The following is a 17,510-nucleotide window of genomic DNA, read 5'->3' as shown; positions in this document are numbered from 1 at the left end:
AATTTGTATATCATTGGTCTCTTTCACATGTTCTTCCTCCTCCCCCAAAAGGTTCAGTTGCTGAAGAGTAAAAAAGGTACCAGATTTTTGAAACCATGGTACTCTAAGTCATTTAAAACCAAGATTAAGGAAAGCAATTATCATAGTAAATGAGCAAATATAATATGAACAGTAAAGAAAGTTATTGTTAGTCATTTTTGTATTAAATATCCACGAGATTGTGAGAAAGACTGAATATTGGATTTTATAACATTTTTTGAATCATACATACCACTTAATTATATTATCACTTCAAATAATTTAATGGTAAGAAAGGGAGGTCCAGCAACAGACAGACAGAACACTGGCAATCACATCTTCAGCTATGAAGTTCAATGAATTATGAATAATTTTTCCTCAGTGCGTCCTGTCCTGTTAGTTTAAACCTAAATTAAGTTAATATTTTAGAGTACATACTATTGCCACTGATCAGAGCATACAGGAAAGCATTAGATTCAACCCATGTATGCCTAGTTAAAAACAACAAACTTGTAAACTTTTCCCTCCCTTGTTATTATTTTTCTAAAATTATGTCTATAAAGCATTTTTCTTCCCACCTGTATTTTTTCTCACACCAATAAGTAATATTATATCTTCTCTATGCTATTATGAGGTTTGATAGTCCATTCATACAACCCATATTTGTGCCAAACATTGCTAAACCAGGATATATAGAAAGGTGAGAACAAACAGATACAGTGACTGCCTTCTTGAGGATTACTGTTTAGTAAAAAAGACAAGTAGTCATTAAAAAATTATAATGAGCAGGAGGAGCTTTTAATCAAATCCAGTCCCTATTCAATTCTATAGAACTGATAATTAGCACAATTCTCATGTAACTGAAATGTAAATGTTAAGAAGCATTCTGGGGGAGAACCTAAGCTGGCAGCTAAGTGAGACAACAAAAAAACACCTCCGTGAAAAATACTAGATAAAAACCAGAAAGTGACCCAGAACACCAGTTCCAGTGATGCACCAGCTGGACAAGGTCTGCTAAAACCACAGGGACCGTGCACTTCGTGAAACCGGTAGTCTGCATTCCGAAACGAGTGAGCTGGCTGAAATCCCCACAGCCACACTGCAATGTGGGGAAACCAGGGGTTGGTGTTTGGAGACAGACTAGTTCTTTTTAAAAAAAAAAAAAAAAACCAGGAGCAGCTGCAGTTATGATGGTGACAACCACACAGGGAAGCACAGCAGGAGTGGGCTGTGCCAACCTCTCAGTGTCTGGCATGGAAGATAGACCGCTGCTGATTCCCTCAGGGCCAGGTGGGCAAAGGGGAGAGCCAAAGAGAAAGAAACCTGTGCTGCTCACAGCCGGCTCCTGGGGCTGGAAACACTCCTGCCCAGGGCCATACCCACAGCCCAGAGCCACGGAGCTGGGAAGGCAGAGCTGTGCGAAAAGCGGGGGTATTGAGATGCCCCATTCAGCCACCTTTGCATCAGGCTGGGAGCGCCCCTGCACGGCCCGCCGACCTGGGGCTTCCCTTGAGGGATGGCGCGAACTTGTGACATAGCACAGCCTTCCCTCAGCAGAGGTCCCAGAAGATCACAGCTGAGAAGGGGGGCCACTCGGAAAACCCAGGGATGCTACATCAATGTCAGTGACTTGTGGGTCAGGAGCAGAGAAAATCTGGGGCAAAACTGAAATGAAGGCTTAGACTTGCAACAGCCTAGAATCTCTGGGTACACCTGGGAGGTTTGATTATTAAAGCTGCCCTGCCTCCCTAACCACCCAGACTCATGCCCCACAAGTTGTATTTTTTACAACTTGAAAGAACCCTATCAAGTAAAGCAAATGCCAAGAGGCCAAAAACAACAGAAAATCTTAAAGCATATGATAAAACCAGACAATATGGAGAACCCAATCCCAAACACCCAAATCAAAAGATCAGAAGACACACACTACTTGGCGCACTTAATCAAAGAACTACAGGCAATGAGAGCACGGCACAGGATATAAAAGACATGAAGACCCTAGAAGAGCATAAAGAAGAAATTGCAAGAGGAAATAAAAAAATAGAAGATCTAGAAAATTAACAAAACTGTAGGCCAAATTAAAAAGACTCTGGATACTCATAATACAAGATTAGAGGAAGTTGAACAACAACTCATCCTCCTCGAGGACCACAGAACAGAAAATGAAAGAACAAAAGAAAGAATGGAGAAAAAAATCAAAATAGATCTCAGGGATATGATAGATAAAATAAAATGTCCAAATTAAGACTCATTGGTGTCCCAGAAGGGGAAGAGAAGGGTAAAGGTTTAGAACGATTATTCAAAGAAATTATTGGGGAAGACTTCCTAAACCTTCTACACAATATAAATACACAAAGCATAAATGCCCAGCGAACTCCAAATGGAATAAATCCAAATAAACCCACTCCAAGACATATCCTGATCAGACTGTCAAATACTGAAGAGAAGGAGCAAGTTCTGAAAGCAGCAAGAGAAAAGCAATTCACCACATACAAAGGAAACAACATAAGACTAAGTAGTGACTACTCAGCAGCCACCATGGAGAAGAGAAGACAGTGGCATGGCATATTTAAAATTCTGAGGGAGAAAAATTCCCAATACTTTATCTAGCAAAACTCTCCTTCAAATTTGAAGGAGAGCTTAAATTTTTCACAGACAAACAAATGCTGAGAGATTTTGCTAACAAAAGACCTGCCCTACTTCAGATACTAAAGGGAGCCCTACAGACAGAGAAACAAAGAAAGGACAGAGAGATATAGAAAATTTTAACAGACATATATAGAATATTACATCCCAGGTCACCAGGACACACATTCTTCTCTAGTGATCATGGATCTTTCTCCAGAATGAACCGTATGCTGCGACATAAAAACAAGCCTCAATAAATTAAAAAAAAAAAAAAAATGAATTTGTTCAAAGCACATTCTCTGACCACAATGGAATACAAATAGAAGTCAATAACCATCAGAGACTTGGAGAACTCACAAACACCTGGAGGATAAAAATGAGGGGGAGATAAAAAACATTCCCAGATAATCAAAACCTGAGGAACTTCATCACCAGTAATCAGTCCTATAAGAAATGCTGAAGGGAGCTGAGCAGGCTGAAAAGAAGGGACACTAAACAATTGACTGAAACTACATGAAGAAATAAAGATATCCAGTAAAGATCACATGGTAAATATACATACCAATACTACTTTTTTTTTTTTATTTATAACTCCACTATTTACTTCCTACAGGATCTAAAATACATGAACTGTAATGATAAATCAGTGATTTTGGACTCAATGTAAAATATGTAATTTTTGACAAGAACTACATAAAGATGGAGGAATGATGGAGTATAGGAACATAGTTTATGTGTCATATTGAAGTTAAGTTGGTATCAAGGAAAAACAAGATTGTTATAGATTTAAGATGTTAAATTTAAGCCCCATGGTAAACACAAAGAAAGTATCAGAGAATATGACCATAGAGATGGAAAGTAGAGCAGGGGCTCCGAGAAGTCGGGGAAGGGGCAATGGGGAGTTAAAAAATGAGAGTAGGATTTCTGTTTGGGGTGAAGGAAAACTTCTAAAAATGGATGGTGGGAAGGTAATAGCATTGCAACATTCTAAATGTGATTAATCCCACTAATGGAATGCTAGGGAGGGGGCGGAATGGGAAGATTTAGGCTATATGTTTCCACAATTGAAAAAAAGACAGTCTAAACAGATGACAATTAAATGCCAAGGATGATCCTGGATGGGATCTGAGGATGGAGGAGGCGAGGCTGAAAGGGACACAGATGGGACATAAGGAAAAAAAAAAAGGAAATATAGAATGTAAGCTTTGTATCAATGTTGAATTTCTTGAACTTCTTAGCTGCGCTTAATGAAATTGCATAAAAGAATATTCTTGTCCATGGGAAAGGTATATGTGAATTATATTGTTTGTTCAAAGATACGTGCAGCTTGCTCTCATATGTTCAGAGGACAGAGCAATAGATGATGGATGATAGATAGGGAGGGGGGAGGGAGAGAGGAAGGGAAAGAAAGAAATGGTGGTGTGACAGGATGTTAAAGGTGGTGGATCAGGGTATCGGAGGAGGAGGTTCGGGGTATGATGGAGGTCTGTGTATGGGGTCTGTACTGTTTTTGCAACTGTTCCTGTAAGATTGAATTTATTTCAAAATAAAATTAAATTAAAAAAAATTCTGTATAAGTAGATTGAACTAACAGAAGTTAACCACGCCCACATATGCACATGAAGACGATGCTATTTAATATTTTAAAGGAAAGAATTTTGACACAACTATCTATAGCTCTCAGCCTGGTCCTCTAACACTTCAATAGTCCAGATGAGGGTGAGTTGGTCTGGATAAAGTTAAGGATACAATCCACTGCAAAGGTGTGAACATTTAATTTCACTCTTAAGTCAATTAAAGTAGACTCAATATATAAGAAGCACCATGCCGTCACTTTACTAGCACAAAACTGAATGACCTCTACTCACGTTAACTATGGACTCCTTGGTTTGAGCCATGTCTGAGATAACACCATCTGTTACAATCAGGAGCACAAAATACTGGGAGCCATCTTTTACAGACGAAGCATACCTGAAAGGCAGTGAAAAGGTAAGAACTGTCAGAAAAACAAAAAAAAAAACAAAACACTCCTTCTATGTGATGGTTGCTAAATACAATATGGAATGCTCAACAAAACTTTGAATCTCAAAATTTTTAAACATGTACTAGAAGTCTATCATACGCTCTTCTGGTTTGCTAAAGCTGCCATTATGCAAGATACCAGAAATGGTTTGGCTTTTATAAAGGGGATTTATTTAGGCTACAGTCCTAAGGCCATAAAGGTGTCCAAACTAAGGCATCAACAAGAGGATACCTTCACTGAAGAAAGGCCAATGGCATCCAGAAAACCTCTGTCAGCTGGGAAGGCATGTACCTAGCAACTGTGTTCCTTTGCTCCTCAGTTCTGGTTTCAAAATGCCTTTATCCAAAATGTCTCTGGGCTTCTGTTTCTCTTAGCTTCTCTCTCTCAGTTCCTGTGCATCCATGCTTGTTCTCCCAGGGCATTTTTCTGTAAGTGTCTGCAGGTCCTTCCTCTCTTAGCTTCTCCAGGGCAAACTTGGGGCTTCATCTCATAGCTTAGCATCTCCAAGCATTTGGGTCTATGTCAACTCTTAGCTTCTCTCCAAAATGTCTCTCTCAGCATCTCTGAGTTCATTCTCTTTCTGTGTGTTCTCTTAAAGGACCCCAGTGATCTAATTAAGACCCACCTGGCATGGGCAGGGTCGAATCTCCATGGAAACAATTAACCAACAAAATTAAATAAAAGGATCATGGCTCTTCTAGGGTCCATAACAGCTTCAAACTGGCACAATCCACCCCCTGGTCTCCAGAAAGACATGCTCTTTCCAAATGCAAAAATATATTCATTCCATCACAATATAGGTAAGTACAAAGTCTTATCAAAATCATTTACAGTTGTGGTTTGTCCTAAGGCAACATTCTCCTCCAGCTGTGGACCTGTGAAACTCAGAACAAGTTACCTGCTTCCAGTAAACAAAGGAGGGAGAACAAGTTTTCTGCTTCCAGTAAACAAAGGAGGGAGAGTTATAGGCTAAACATTCTTATTGCCATAGGGAGAAACTGAAAGGAAAACAGGGTTCACAGGACAAAAACAAGTCCTAAAACCTGGAGGGCATACTTCATTAGATTTCAAAGTCTGAGAGTCATTTATAGAATCATGTTTTATCCTTGGGGCTTGAGAGAGCGGGAGTCCCACCCTTTCCAAGGGCCTTCCCTGCAAACACTGGGATGATTACTCCAACATATCCACTCAATTGTGGAGCCCACCTTGTTCTTGGCTCTACCCTCGTTACACATAGGGGTGGCACCCAGACTCTCTTCCATCTCCGGGGCACATGCTCAACCCCTTCAGAACAGTGGGGTAGTGACCAGGTTCTCCCAAATCCTTGGCAAATATGCTCCACCCTCTCTGAGGCCTGGGATGGCTGCACTCTTACTGAACATCAAGGCAGAGGGCCTGCCCTCTGCCTCTGGGGAAAATTCACCTTCTTCACATGTATGGGTGTGTCTGTTCTCCTGGCCTCAAATTTCTCAGATTCAGACCTGGGCTTCCATGGTTTGGCCTTTGAAGAAATTTTTCCTTCAATCTGTCCCTTTTTGTGTCCCTTTTAGTCCAGACTGGCAGTGGTTCTGTTTATACAGATCTCACAAAAAACTTTTGTTGGCTTAGCATGCAGCATACAGGGATCAAAACCATCAGACAATAGGACTTTCCACAAATCCTTTCTGGATATCTCCTTCTCCAATCCTGGCTTGCACTGAAATGGCTGGCTGGTTCCAGATTTCATTAAATCCTCACATGGTGCACTAGCCTCTGGTATCTCACTTTCTGGAAGCCCAGAATTTTCCAGACCATCAATTTCTGCTTTTTTATACCCCAGAATTCGTTCTCAGCTTGTGTCTTTCCTCTCACATTTTAACATAAGCTGCAAGGAGAAGCCAGGCTGCATTTTCCATATTTAGTTTGGAGATCTCTTCAGGTAAGCATCCCAGCTCATCGCTTTCAAATTCTGCCTTCCATCCGACACCAGAACTCAACTTTGCCAAATTCTCCACCACTTGTTAAAACAAGGATCGCCTTTCTTGCAGTTGGCAATGACACAGTCATCATTTCTGTTTAAGGCCTCATCAGAAGTATCTTTACAGCACATATTTCTACCAACAGCCTCTTCAAAGCAGTCTAGGCCTTTATTATCAAGCTCCTCACAATTCTTCCAGAATCTTCCGCTTATCCATTTAAAAAGCTGTTCTAACATGTTTGGTATTTGCAAACTCAGCAGCACTCCACTTGTCTGGTACCAAAATCTGTTCCAGTTTGCTAATGCTGCCATTATGCAAAACACCAGAAACGGACTGGCTTTTATAAAGGGGATTTATTAGGTTACAAGTTTACAGTCCTAAGGCCATAAAAGTGTCCAAACTAAGGCATCAACAAGAGGATACCTTCGCTGAAGAAAGGCCACTGTGATCCGTAACACCTCTGTCAGCTGGGAAGGCATGTGGCTGGCGCTTGCTGGTCCTTTGCTCCCAAGTTCTGGTTTTCTTCAAAATCTCTCTGGGCTTCTGTCTCTATTAGCTTCTCTCTCTCAGCTTCTGTGCATACATGCTTTTTCTCCCAGGGCATTTCTCTTTAAGCTTCTGGGGGTTCTCTCTTAGCTTCTCCAGGGCAAACTTTGGACGACTTCTCTTACTGTAGCATCTTCAATGTCTGGGTCTGCATCAGCTCTTAGCTTATCCCCAAAATGTCTCTCTCAGCATCTCTGAGCTCCTTCTCTCCATGAGCTCTCTTAAGACCCACCAGGCACAGGCAGGGTCACATCTCCATGGAAACAATGAAAAGGTTCCACCCAACAGGATTCAATTAAAAGATCATGGTTCTTCTGAGGTCCATAACAGTTTCAAACTGGCACATATGCAATACTTGGTTGCCTAAGAAGTCCATTCACTAATTAAAGGCAAACTTGTTAAGAGTCTGTTTAGCACAGAGGAATGAACGTGAATTTTGGAAACAGACTTATCCTGGATAAGCAACCTACTATGTGTATGACCTTCAGCAAAGTACTTAAGCTCTCTGAACTTTATTTTCTTACCTTTTAAATGGAGATAATACTAACACTTTTGTATTGTTGAATGAATTAATAAAACTACAAGTATGGTACTCAACATAGAGTTCTTTAAGTTCTTAAAACATTAAGTCAGTGAAAGATGGGAAGGAGAATTATAAGAAACCAGGACAAATATTAGGAATGTAATTACAACATATTCTAGCCCCCAAAGGAATTTTTTAGAATTCTCATCAAATGATAGTCTTTTTGAGGGAAGTTTTATGAACATGTCATATTTTATTATACTTCCCCTTTTCATATAGTGTTCTAAACTCTAGGTATCCAGATTAAATTCTCCAAAGGACAACTTTTATGATTCCTAGTACAGACAGTTATGCAATATGCCCAGTAATGAAAAAGCATTATGGAGATGCATCATGGAGCTATTAGGAGATACAATAGTAAACAAGACCTTATTCTACATTTCCAACAATTACCAAATAGATCACAGAGAAATGGGGTTTAAGAAAACTCATTGATTGGCCAATAAAATTCTTTTATGATCTGAATGATCCTGAGGGATCCAGTTTGAACAGATGATAGGCCAACAGCATAGTACGTCAGGGCACAACTTACTTTTTGGACAGCAGAATTAGCAGTCACGTGAACAAGAACATTGTTTACAACTTTCTAATAGTTTATAGACACCAATCATTTTTCATGCTGCTAATAAAATGGCTGGTAATTTTATAGATTGATGAAGTGGATACGTGGCAAGTTCACAGCCTGTAGGGATATTGCTGAACTGTTTCCACAGGATATGGTCAAAATTATCCCACAATATTGAACCGTTAATCCTGTACATTAAGGAAATAAAACCAATAAACAATCCAAAGCTGACGTGAACCTAGTCTTCTATTCTGTATTTAATTTTTGTTGTTGTTTTAGAAAAGAAGCCTGACAATCTCCCTCAGGAATTCATTTTAATTTTTAAATTACGCATTATTTGAGGGAAAACATATTTGCTACTGACTATACACAAATATAATAACATTTTATATTTCAGGTGATTAATAGAAGACTATAAATAGAGAAAAGCTTCTATGAGCAAAACAGTATGGCTTCATGTTTTTCTTATCAAATGCTGCTCTCAAAGATGGCAAATTTTTATCAGATTCAAAAACAATTCAGAAAGTTTAATATGCAGTCACCTAAAATACACTTTAAGTGGCTTAAATGTCTGAGTTTCTTTTGATTCACCAGATATACCTAAGAGAAGAGGAGAATATATTCCACCACCAAGAGACATGGGGATAGAGTCTGAAACAGCTCATCATAGACTTGGAATTTCTCTGTAGTTTTTTGTTTTACTTTAAAAATCCATGGGAACATTGTATTTTGCTTTATAATATACATGTGCTTTTATTCATGCTTTATATTTCTTAGCAGTAAGGAAAATTAATGTTTTAGAAAGATACATGCGCTTACTTTGTGACATTCACTACTGCTACCCATATTTAATTTGAAAATAAATTACATTTTACAAAAGACCTTTTTAATTTATTGTAGTCTTTATCACCATCAGCATCATAGAAGAATCTTTTTATACTACTCACTGTTTCTGTAGCATTTGTTGTATGCACTGGCATATTGTTGTACTTTGTAAGTAAATCTAAATTTCAACCCAAATCATATTTTGTATTGCCATTATTTCTAATTCTGCCTTTTATTTTAAAAATATATGTTTATATTTAAAATAATCAAAATGCCACAGAAATGTATGAAATAGAAAGTAAAAGCTATCTGAACCCAGTCTACCAGAGGGGACACTTTGAATATAGACTTACAGGTACAAATTATATTTTAAAGGTATTAGAGAAGCTAGCTTCTTAAAGGAATCTGATAAATCCTTTTGTAAATTGAATAATTAAAGCTCTTTTTATTAAAAGCCAGTGAGCTGACTTTTTAAAAATATAGCCAATCTATAATTTATACTTTAATATTATGACGACAAATCCGAGGGAGAGGTTTCATCTTTGTCCAGGTGGTGGAATTCAAATGCATTTCTTTTGAATCCCTATCAAAGCAATTTCTCAAATTGTTCTTATAGAAATTCATAAGTGGTTGGCATAGATGTGTGGAATACTCATTCAGCTCATTATTAGTTCTCAGGAGTAGAGAGGGGAAGAAGACAAGATGAGATACTAACTCAGGAATGATTTATTTAAGAAGTTTAATTATGATTTACACAATGGATTACATCTCTCTTATACTGAATAAAGGGACAAATTTAAATGTTTCAGTATGAAGTTCCATAGTAATTTTTAAGTTATTGAGTTGTCACCTGAAATTACTTTTGGTCATGTAATTAAGTGTCTATCTGTATACACAAAGATAAGTAGTTTCCCTGCACTTTCTTTTGTGTGTCTTTACCTCCACGTTAGAGATAAAAAGGTTTAAGGAAGCCAGACTTCTCAGCACACTGACTCAGAGTCAGAGTGTGCTGGCTGGAATTTTAGCTCCATTACAAATGGCCACCTAAATATGCATTTGCCATCAGTAAAATCGTAATAATAACACTACTTTCACCTCCTAGAGTTGTTAAGATTAAAAGAAAGAATTCCTACTGTTATTAATTCATAAGATTCCAAAATAGTGTTACAGGCATTAGGTATACAAATAAGTTCATATCCGGAAGGGAAATTATTTTAGCTAACATTTTAACCATTATGGTATTAAACTAAACCCAGTATTACTCCCAGACAAGTACCTCAGCAGTGACTTTCTAAAACTATGAAACTAAAAATTTCTATGATTTTGTTTTCAATTTGCAACATGATAGTAATACATGACTTTCTTTTGGTAGGTATCAATCACATTTTCCTGGGACCAATAAGACGACTAGGCATTATCATTTAACAGTTTCTTTAGTTTATATTGTAACTTATTAAATGTACTCATAATGTACTTATTAAAATGTACTCATAATGTATGGCATTCATTAAACAATATTCAGTTAAACAAAACAGGCTTTCAGTATATACAAAGTATTGTGTTCTATATTACTGGAGATATATATAAGATTAAGATTAAGATATACAGAAGATTAAGTCACAGTTCCTGCCTTCAATGTGGAAAAGATCTACATATAACAATGGTGTAGGATCAAATTAGTAAGTGGAATGAATCCATAGACCAGATGACATAGTGATCCCATGTGACTGAAGTACACTGCATTTGGGGGAATGTAGAGGGAAATGAGGTTGGGTGGATGAGTAGTATTGAATACTGGAGGTTCCAGAATGCCAAGCTAAAGTGTCTGGATTTACATTTGTGAAAAGGCACCAACCAATCTTTAGTAGGTTTTTACTTTGTTTGAAATGCTATCTCCTAGACAACTCTATGAAAAGAGGACTGGGAAAGTGAGAAATTTTAGACACGGGGCTGGAATATCTCAGAATACCCACTAAAACTTTAAAATGTTGCATATTTGATGCCTTAGATCCTGATCATTTCACAAAATTCTCATTCCATTAATATTATCCTCAACAAAGGTAAATTGTCTTATCATATAAGTTTCAGTTCTAAAAATAAGCATGTGCTTAACATTATGATCCCCCCAAAGAAACAGGCATTCTTCACAGTGGTTATGGAAACCCATTATAAATGACTAAGCTTTTACTAATATAGAAAAATGGACTTTTTAAGGAAAATAAATTAAGCAAAGAGAAAAAAGTATTTTTGCTTTTAAGTTTGCTAAAATAATTTGAATAACTATCTTAACATAGGCAGAATTCATTTAAATCATTTGTTGAGTACTTACCTCCTATATGATGGTGCTAAGTACTACAGAAATGCTTTAAAGAGTGGAAAAACATAGAAGCAGTTTTACATAAATAGAGGCACACCATAACTATGGTACTTTTCTCGATATAGAAATAAATGGTAGCTTGTTTTTAGTTGATGACTTTTCTGGATGATAATATTAGATGTGACAAATTGTCTCAAAAAAGCTTAAGTTAAACATAACTCTCAACGATAAAAGGATAAAGGCATTTCTTAAACTTATAATAAGAGATGAATACAGGGAACTTCTTAATGTAATGGAAGGAAAAGATGATTAAAAGCCATTTCTTACTGTTTTTCTTATTTTCTCTAACTTAAAAAATTACCAGAAAGAATTACTAGATCATGACTGGTTTTCAAATACTTCTGTAAGTTTTAGCTGGCAATTGCCCTGATATTTGGAATTTATAAAATGCTGGGCAAAACTTAAAAACAAAATGGCAATAGAACTATATGCAGCCTAGTATTTTTAAATTATTTATAGAAATGCACTTAGAAATTTTATATCCATTAGTCTAACTTTTATGGTTGAGATGTACCAGGACAAACAAACACAAAATTAATTGGTAAGCACAGATGAAAACATTTATAAGAACTAGCAAGAGTTTTAACAAAAGTCATGTCGTCTTGCTCTTATAATTTTGGAAAAAAGTGATTTGTATGGTAGTTTGTGAGGGAAAAGCTAACCATAATTCATCTTGTATTATTATGATTTTTGATTCTGCTTGACACTCATCAATAAACTAATATAGTTTAAATAACACTACCTTTATAAAAGCTAGTAAAATAAGCTAGTCTGATTTTCAACTTATAGGTGATGACCTATAGTGGATCATGAAATCAATTTTGTGGGCCAAAACCTGAATTTTTTAAAAATGGAAAACAATACAATCTCATAGATATAAAGGAAGAATGTAAGGTAAAAGTATAATTTCATTAATTTCATGGAAATCCTTTTTTGTTGTTGTTTAGTTGCGTATATATAAGGTTGAGAGGTAAAAGTCATATTTTAGTACGAATTTTGGATGAAAACATTTGAAAAAGCATAGAAAGTGTCACACCCAGAGAACGGCCATCAATGTATCACTGTCAACTTGAGGTAGAGTTCCACAGGGGTCAGCCCTGAGTGAGGTATTTTAGCATCTTGTCCATGACCTGGATAATGGAAAGTAGAGCACATTTAAATTGCTGGTGACATCCAACAGGGAAGGTGGTAAAGCACCAGAGCCTTCAAATAGAGAACTTGGGTTTCACATTGCCTTTGTACTTTGTTAACGTAATCAGAATTAGTGAGTACTCTGCATTCAGAAGAGAAGAAAATACAAAGCAGGAAAAGGCTATAAAAATGAAGAAATAAAAACTAGAAGCTTGGATGGTAATGGGTATACTGACCAAGAAAACACAGCCCTGTGGTTTGTAAGGCATACTGGATAAACGACATGAAGTAGGAGTAAAGAAAAGTTAAGAATTACAAGTTATTTCTTCAAATTCTACCTGTAATGCAGTATTTTTTCATGTTCTGGCTACATATTCAGAAGGATATAAGAGTTACATAGATTTTATTATCTCACAATAAGGCAGGGTTTCACAGAACTTGCAGCAGGTTCAAGTCAAATTTTAGGGATTTCAAAAAGTAGAATATAAGTCATTCATACATTAATGAAAAAGTAATGTGTATATAAATTTTTACATTTATAAGCAATTATACTCTGATGGCAACTCTATATATTACATACAGGTAGAGCTCTGGGAATTTTCATAAAATTAGCTACTATATTAATTTCAGAAAGGATAGAACAATGTGGCCTATAATATCACTGAAAGGCCTCAAATGGTCATGTTACTGGAATTAAGCTATTTGGAATGTAATGTTAGACATGAATGATTTACAAAGTTGAGATCATAATCTATTTTGTTATTGCTCTCATGGATGCTTTCCCAAAGAAGAAAACATCTTCCTTGGTTGAAAAAAGACAGGTCCTAATGTAAACACCTAATGGTTGTTTACTTGAGAGTCTCATGTAATGTTCTTAAAGTATCATAATAGCTTGATGGAGACACTTTCTATTGTGTATGTTTTTCCTCACTTTCTAGAGACCCAACGAAAGAAAACAATTATTTGTGAAGTCTTGCTAACAGTGATGTTATAATTTCATGGTAGCCCATGAAAACATACCTAGAAAAAATACCCTGTCTATTCACTACTTACCTTGCCACGTGATTAATTACAGGAGCAAAGTTGGTTGGCCCATACAGCTGTACAGATTTCAGACTCCGATAATAAGCCTCCATGACCCCCTCAATGCCATCACAGTAGGGGTTTTGAGGGTTCCCGTTCTGTAGACAATAGGCAAAAGAAAATAGAAAATTAATAGGATTGTGAAGATAAATTGAAAAAGAGAAAAGAATAACACATGTTGACCCTAATAAATATTTTTTTTGCAGGAACACTCATTTATATATTTATAATAGCAAAAAAATACTAAATTAAGTGACCAACAATAGATTAAAATATATTACATAGTTAACAGGTTATGATATGATTTAATGTGCAATCATTAAAAATGCACATTCTTCAAAAAAGGAAAGAATATTCTAAACAATCTTAAGAGAAACTGAATGTCCTAAAGTTCTATAATTAATAGTGTCTTAATTTTTCATAGGTTTATGTATGTGTGGAGGCGAACATAAAAAATTCCTGAAAATAAATATTAATAGTGGTTATCTCCGGGTAGTTAAATAATTGATTACTTTTATCTTGTTCTTTAAATTATTCTGAGTTTTCCAATTTTTCTACAATGATCTTGTATTAAAAAGAAGTGGTATCAATTCAAACACTTTTAACTGATAGAAGGGTAAATGTAAAAAAAAAAAAAAAAAAAAATCACCTTCCAGGCCAACGCTGATCATCTCAACCAAAGGAGGACTGGGAAAGAATGTAATTTGTTGTGAAAAATATCAAAAGAAAGTAAAAGGAAAAGAATCAAAGGAACATATCCATATTGTTTCAAGGAAATGGAGCTTCTAAGAACTCCAATTCTAGGGATGGCACCCAGGCAGGCCATATTAAACTTGGAAACCTTGTCTAGCTTTTTCACACCTTGAAAGTTCTGTCATTATAAGGTTAATTCTCCTTGTCTAGATTCCAGAAAATACAAAAAAAAGAGTGTATTAGTTATATATTGCTATCGAACAAATTAGTCCAAAAGTTATGGATTAAAACATTAAGCTATATTATCTCATATACTTTCTGGGGGTCAGGAATCTAAGAAAAGCTGAGCTGGGTGGTTCTGGCCCAGGGTCTCTCCTTGAGGTTACAGTCAAGACGGTGGCCCGGGCTGCAGGCATCGGAAGACTTGACTGGAGCTGGAGAATCTGCTTCCAGGATGGCCCACTTACATGGAGATACTGACGGGAGGTTAATGGGGACTCTTCTAAGGGCTGCTTCAGTGTTCTCACAACACAGCAGCTAACTTACCCCAGGGTAGTGCTCCAGTAGAGGAGGAAGCCCCAATGCCTTTTTTTTTTTTTTTTTTTTTTTTTTTTTTTTTTTTTAAATCATCATTTTATTGAGATATATTCACATACCACGCAGTCATACAAAACAAATTGTACTTTCGATTGTTTACAGTACCATTACATAGTTGTACATTCATCACCTAAATCAATCCCTGACACCTTCATTAGCACACACACAAAAATAACAAGAATAATAATTAGAGTGAAAAAGAGCAATTGAAGTAAAAAAGAACACTGGGTACCTTTGTCTGTCTGTTTCCCTCCCCTACTTTTCTACACATCCATCCATAAACTAGACAAAGTGGTGTTTGGTCCTTATGGCTTTCCCAATCCCATTGTCACCCCTCATAAGCTACATTTTTATACAACTGTCTTCGAGATTCATGGGTTCTGGGTTGTAGTTTGATAGTTTCAGGTATCCACCACCAGCTACCCCAATTCTTTAGAACCTAAAAAGGGTTGTCTAAAGTGTGCATAAGAGTGCCCACCAGAGTGACCTCTCGGCTCCTTTTGGAATCTCTCTGCCACTGAAGCTTATTTCATTTCCTTTCACATCCCCCTTTTGGTCAAGAAGATGTTCTCCGTCCCACGGTGCCAGGTCTACATTCCTCCCTGGGAGTCATATTCCACGTTGCCAGGGAGATTCACTTCCCTGGGTGTCTGATCCCACGTAGGGGGGAGGGCAGTGATTTCACCTTTCAAGTTGGCTTAGCCAGAGAGAGAGGGCCACATCTGAGCAACAAAGAGGCATTCAGGAGGAGACTCTTAGGCACAAATACAGGGAGGCCTAGCCTCTCCTTTGCAGCAACCATCTTCCCAAGGGTAAAACTTATGGTAGAGGGCTCAACCCATCAAACCACCAGTCCCCTATGTCTGTGGTCATGTTAGCAACCATGGAGGTGGGGTAGGCGAATACCCCTGCATTCTCCACAGGCTCCTCAAGGGGGCACTACATCTTTTTTTTTTTTTTTTTTTTCCCCTTGTTTGTCTTTTTTCTTTTTTTTTTTTTTTTTTTTAACTTTCCCTTCTTTTTTCAAATCACCTGTATGAAAAAAAAAGTTAAAAAGAAAACAAACATACAATAAAAGAGCATTTCAAAGAGACCATAGCAAGGGAGTAAGAAAAAGACAACTAACCTAAGATAACTGCTTAACTTCCAACATGTTCCTACTTTACCCCAAGAAAGTTACATAATATAGCAACATTTCAGTGAACTTGTTCCTACTACAACCATCAGAAATTAACAGACCATAGTCATTTCTGGGCATCCCCAGAACGTTAAATAGCTTATCTGTTCTTCCTGGATTATTGTTCCCCCTTCCTTAATTGCTCTCTACTGCTAGTTCCCCTACATTCTACATTATAAACCATTTGTTTTACATTTTTCAAAGTTCACATTAGTGGTAGCATATAATATTTCTCTTTTTGTGCCTGGCTTATTTCGCTCAGCATTATGTCTTCAAGGTTCATCCATGTTGTCATATGTTTCACCAGATCGTTCCTTCTTACTGCCGCGTAGTATTCCATCGTGTGTATATACCACATTTTATTTATCCACTCATCTGTTGAAGGACATTTGGGTTGTTTCCATCTCTTGGCAATTGTGAATAATGCTGCTATGAACATTGGCGTGCAGATATCTGTTCGTGTCACTGCTTTCCGATCTTCCGGGTATATACCGAGGAGTGCAATCGCTGGATCGAATGGTAGCTCTATATCTAGTTTTCTAAGGAACTGCCAGACTGACTTCCAGAGTGGCTGAACCATTATACAGTCCCACCAACAATGAATAAGAGTTCCAATTTCTCCACATCCCCTCCAGCATTTGTAGTTTCCTGTTTGTTTAATGGCAGCCATTCTAACCGGTGTTAGATGGTATCTCATTGTGGTCTTAATTTGCATCTCTCTAATAGCTAGTGAAGCTGAACATTTTTTCATGTGTTTCTTGGTCATTTGTATTTCCTCTTCAGAGAACTGTCTTTTCATATCTTTTGCCCATTTTATAATTGGGCTGTCTGTACTATTGTCATTGAGTTGTAGGATTTCTTTGTATATGCAAGATATCAGTCTTTTGTCAGATACATGGTTTCCAAAAATTTTTTCCCATTGAGTTGGCTGCCTCTTTACCTTTTTGAGAAATTCCTTTGAGGTGCAGAAACTTCTAAGCTTGAGGAGTTCCCATTTATCTATTTTCTCTTTTGTTGCTTGTGCTTTGGGTGTAAAGTCTAGGAAGTGGCCTCCTAATACAAGGTCTTGAAGATGTTTTCCTACATTATCTTCTAGGAGTTTTATGGTACTTTCTTTTATATTGAGATCTTTGGTCCATTTTGAGTTAATTTTTGTGTAGGGGGTGAGGTAGGGGTCCTCTTTCATTCTTTTGGATATGGATATCCAACTCTCCCAGCCCCATTTGTTGAAAAGACCATTATGGCTCAGTTCGGTGACTTTGGGGGCCTTATCAAAGATCAGTCGGCCATAGATCTGAGGGTCTAT

The 17,510-nt window shown here is 37.1% G+C and overlaps 1 protein-coding gene across 3 annotated transcripts in view; it reads right to left on the bottom strand.

The window, feature by feature from the left end:
* Positions 1-17,510, bottom strand: part of CPNE8 (copine 8) — a 252,147-nt gene that overhangs the window by 12,868 nt on the left and 221,769 nt on the right. For all 3 annotated transcript variants that reach the window (XM_037845646.1, XM_037845647.1, XM_037845648.1), the window contains 2 exons: positions 13,708-13,835; positions 4,515-4,617 (listed from right to left, as the gene is read on the bottom strand). In XM_037845646.1, the coding sequence (XP_037701574.1) occupies positions 4,515-4,617; positions 13,708-13,835 (231 nt within the window). The remainder of the gene's footprint in view (positions 1-4,514; positions 4,618-13,707; positions 13,836-17,510) is intronic.

This window comes from Choloepus didactylus, chromosome 8 (assembly GCF_015220235.1).
Source record: "Choloepus didactylus isolate mChoDid1 chromosome 8, mChoDid1.pri, whole genome shotgun sequence".
Lineage (NCBI taxonomy): Eukaryota > Metazoa > Chordata > Mammalia > Pilosa > Megalonychidae > Choloepus > Choloepus didactylus.
Note: the sequence above shows the minus strand (reverse complement) of the source record. Positions and strands in the feature narration are given on the sequence as shown.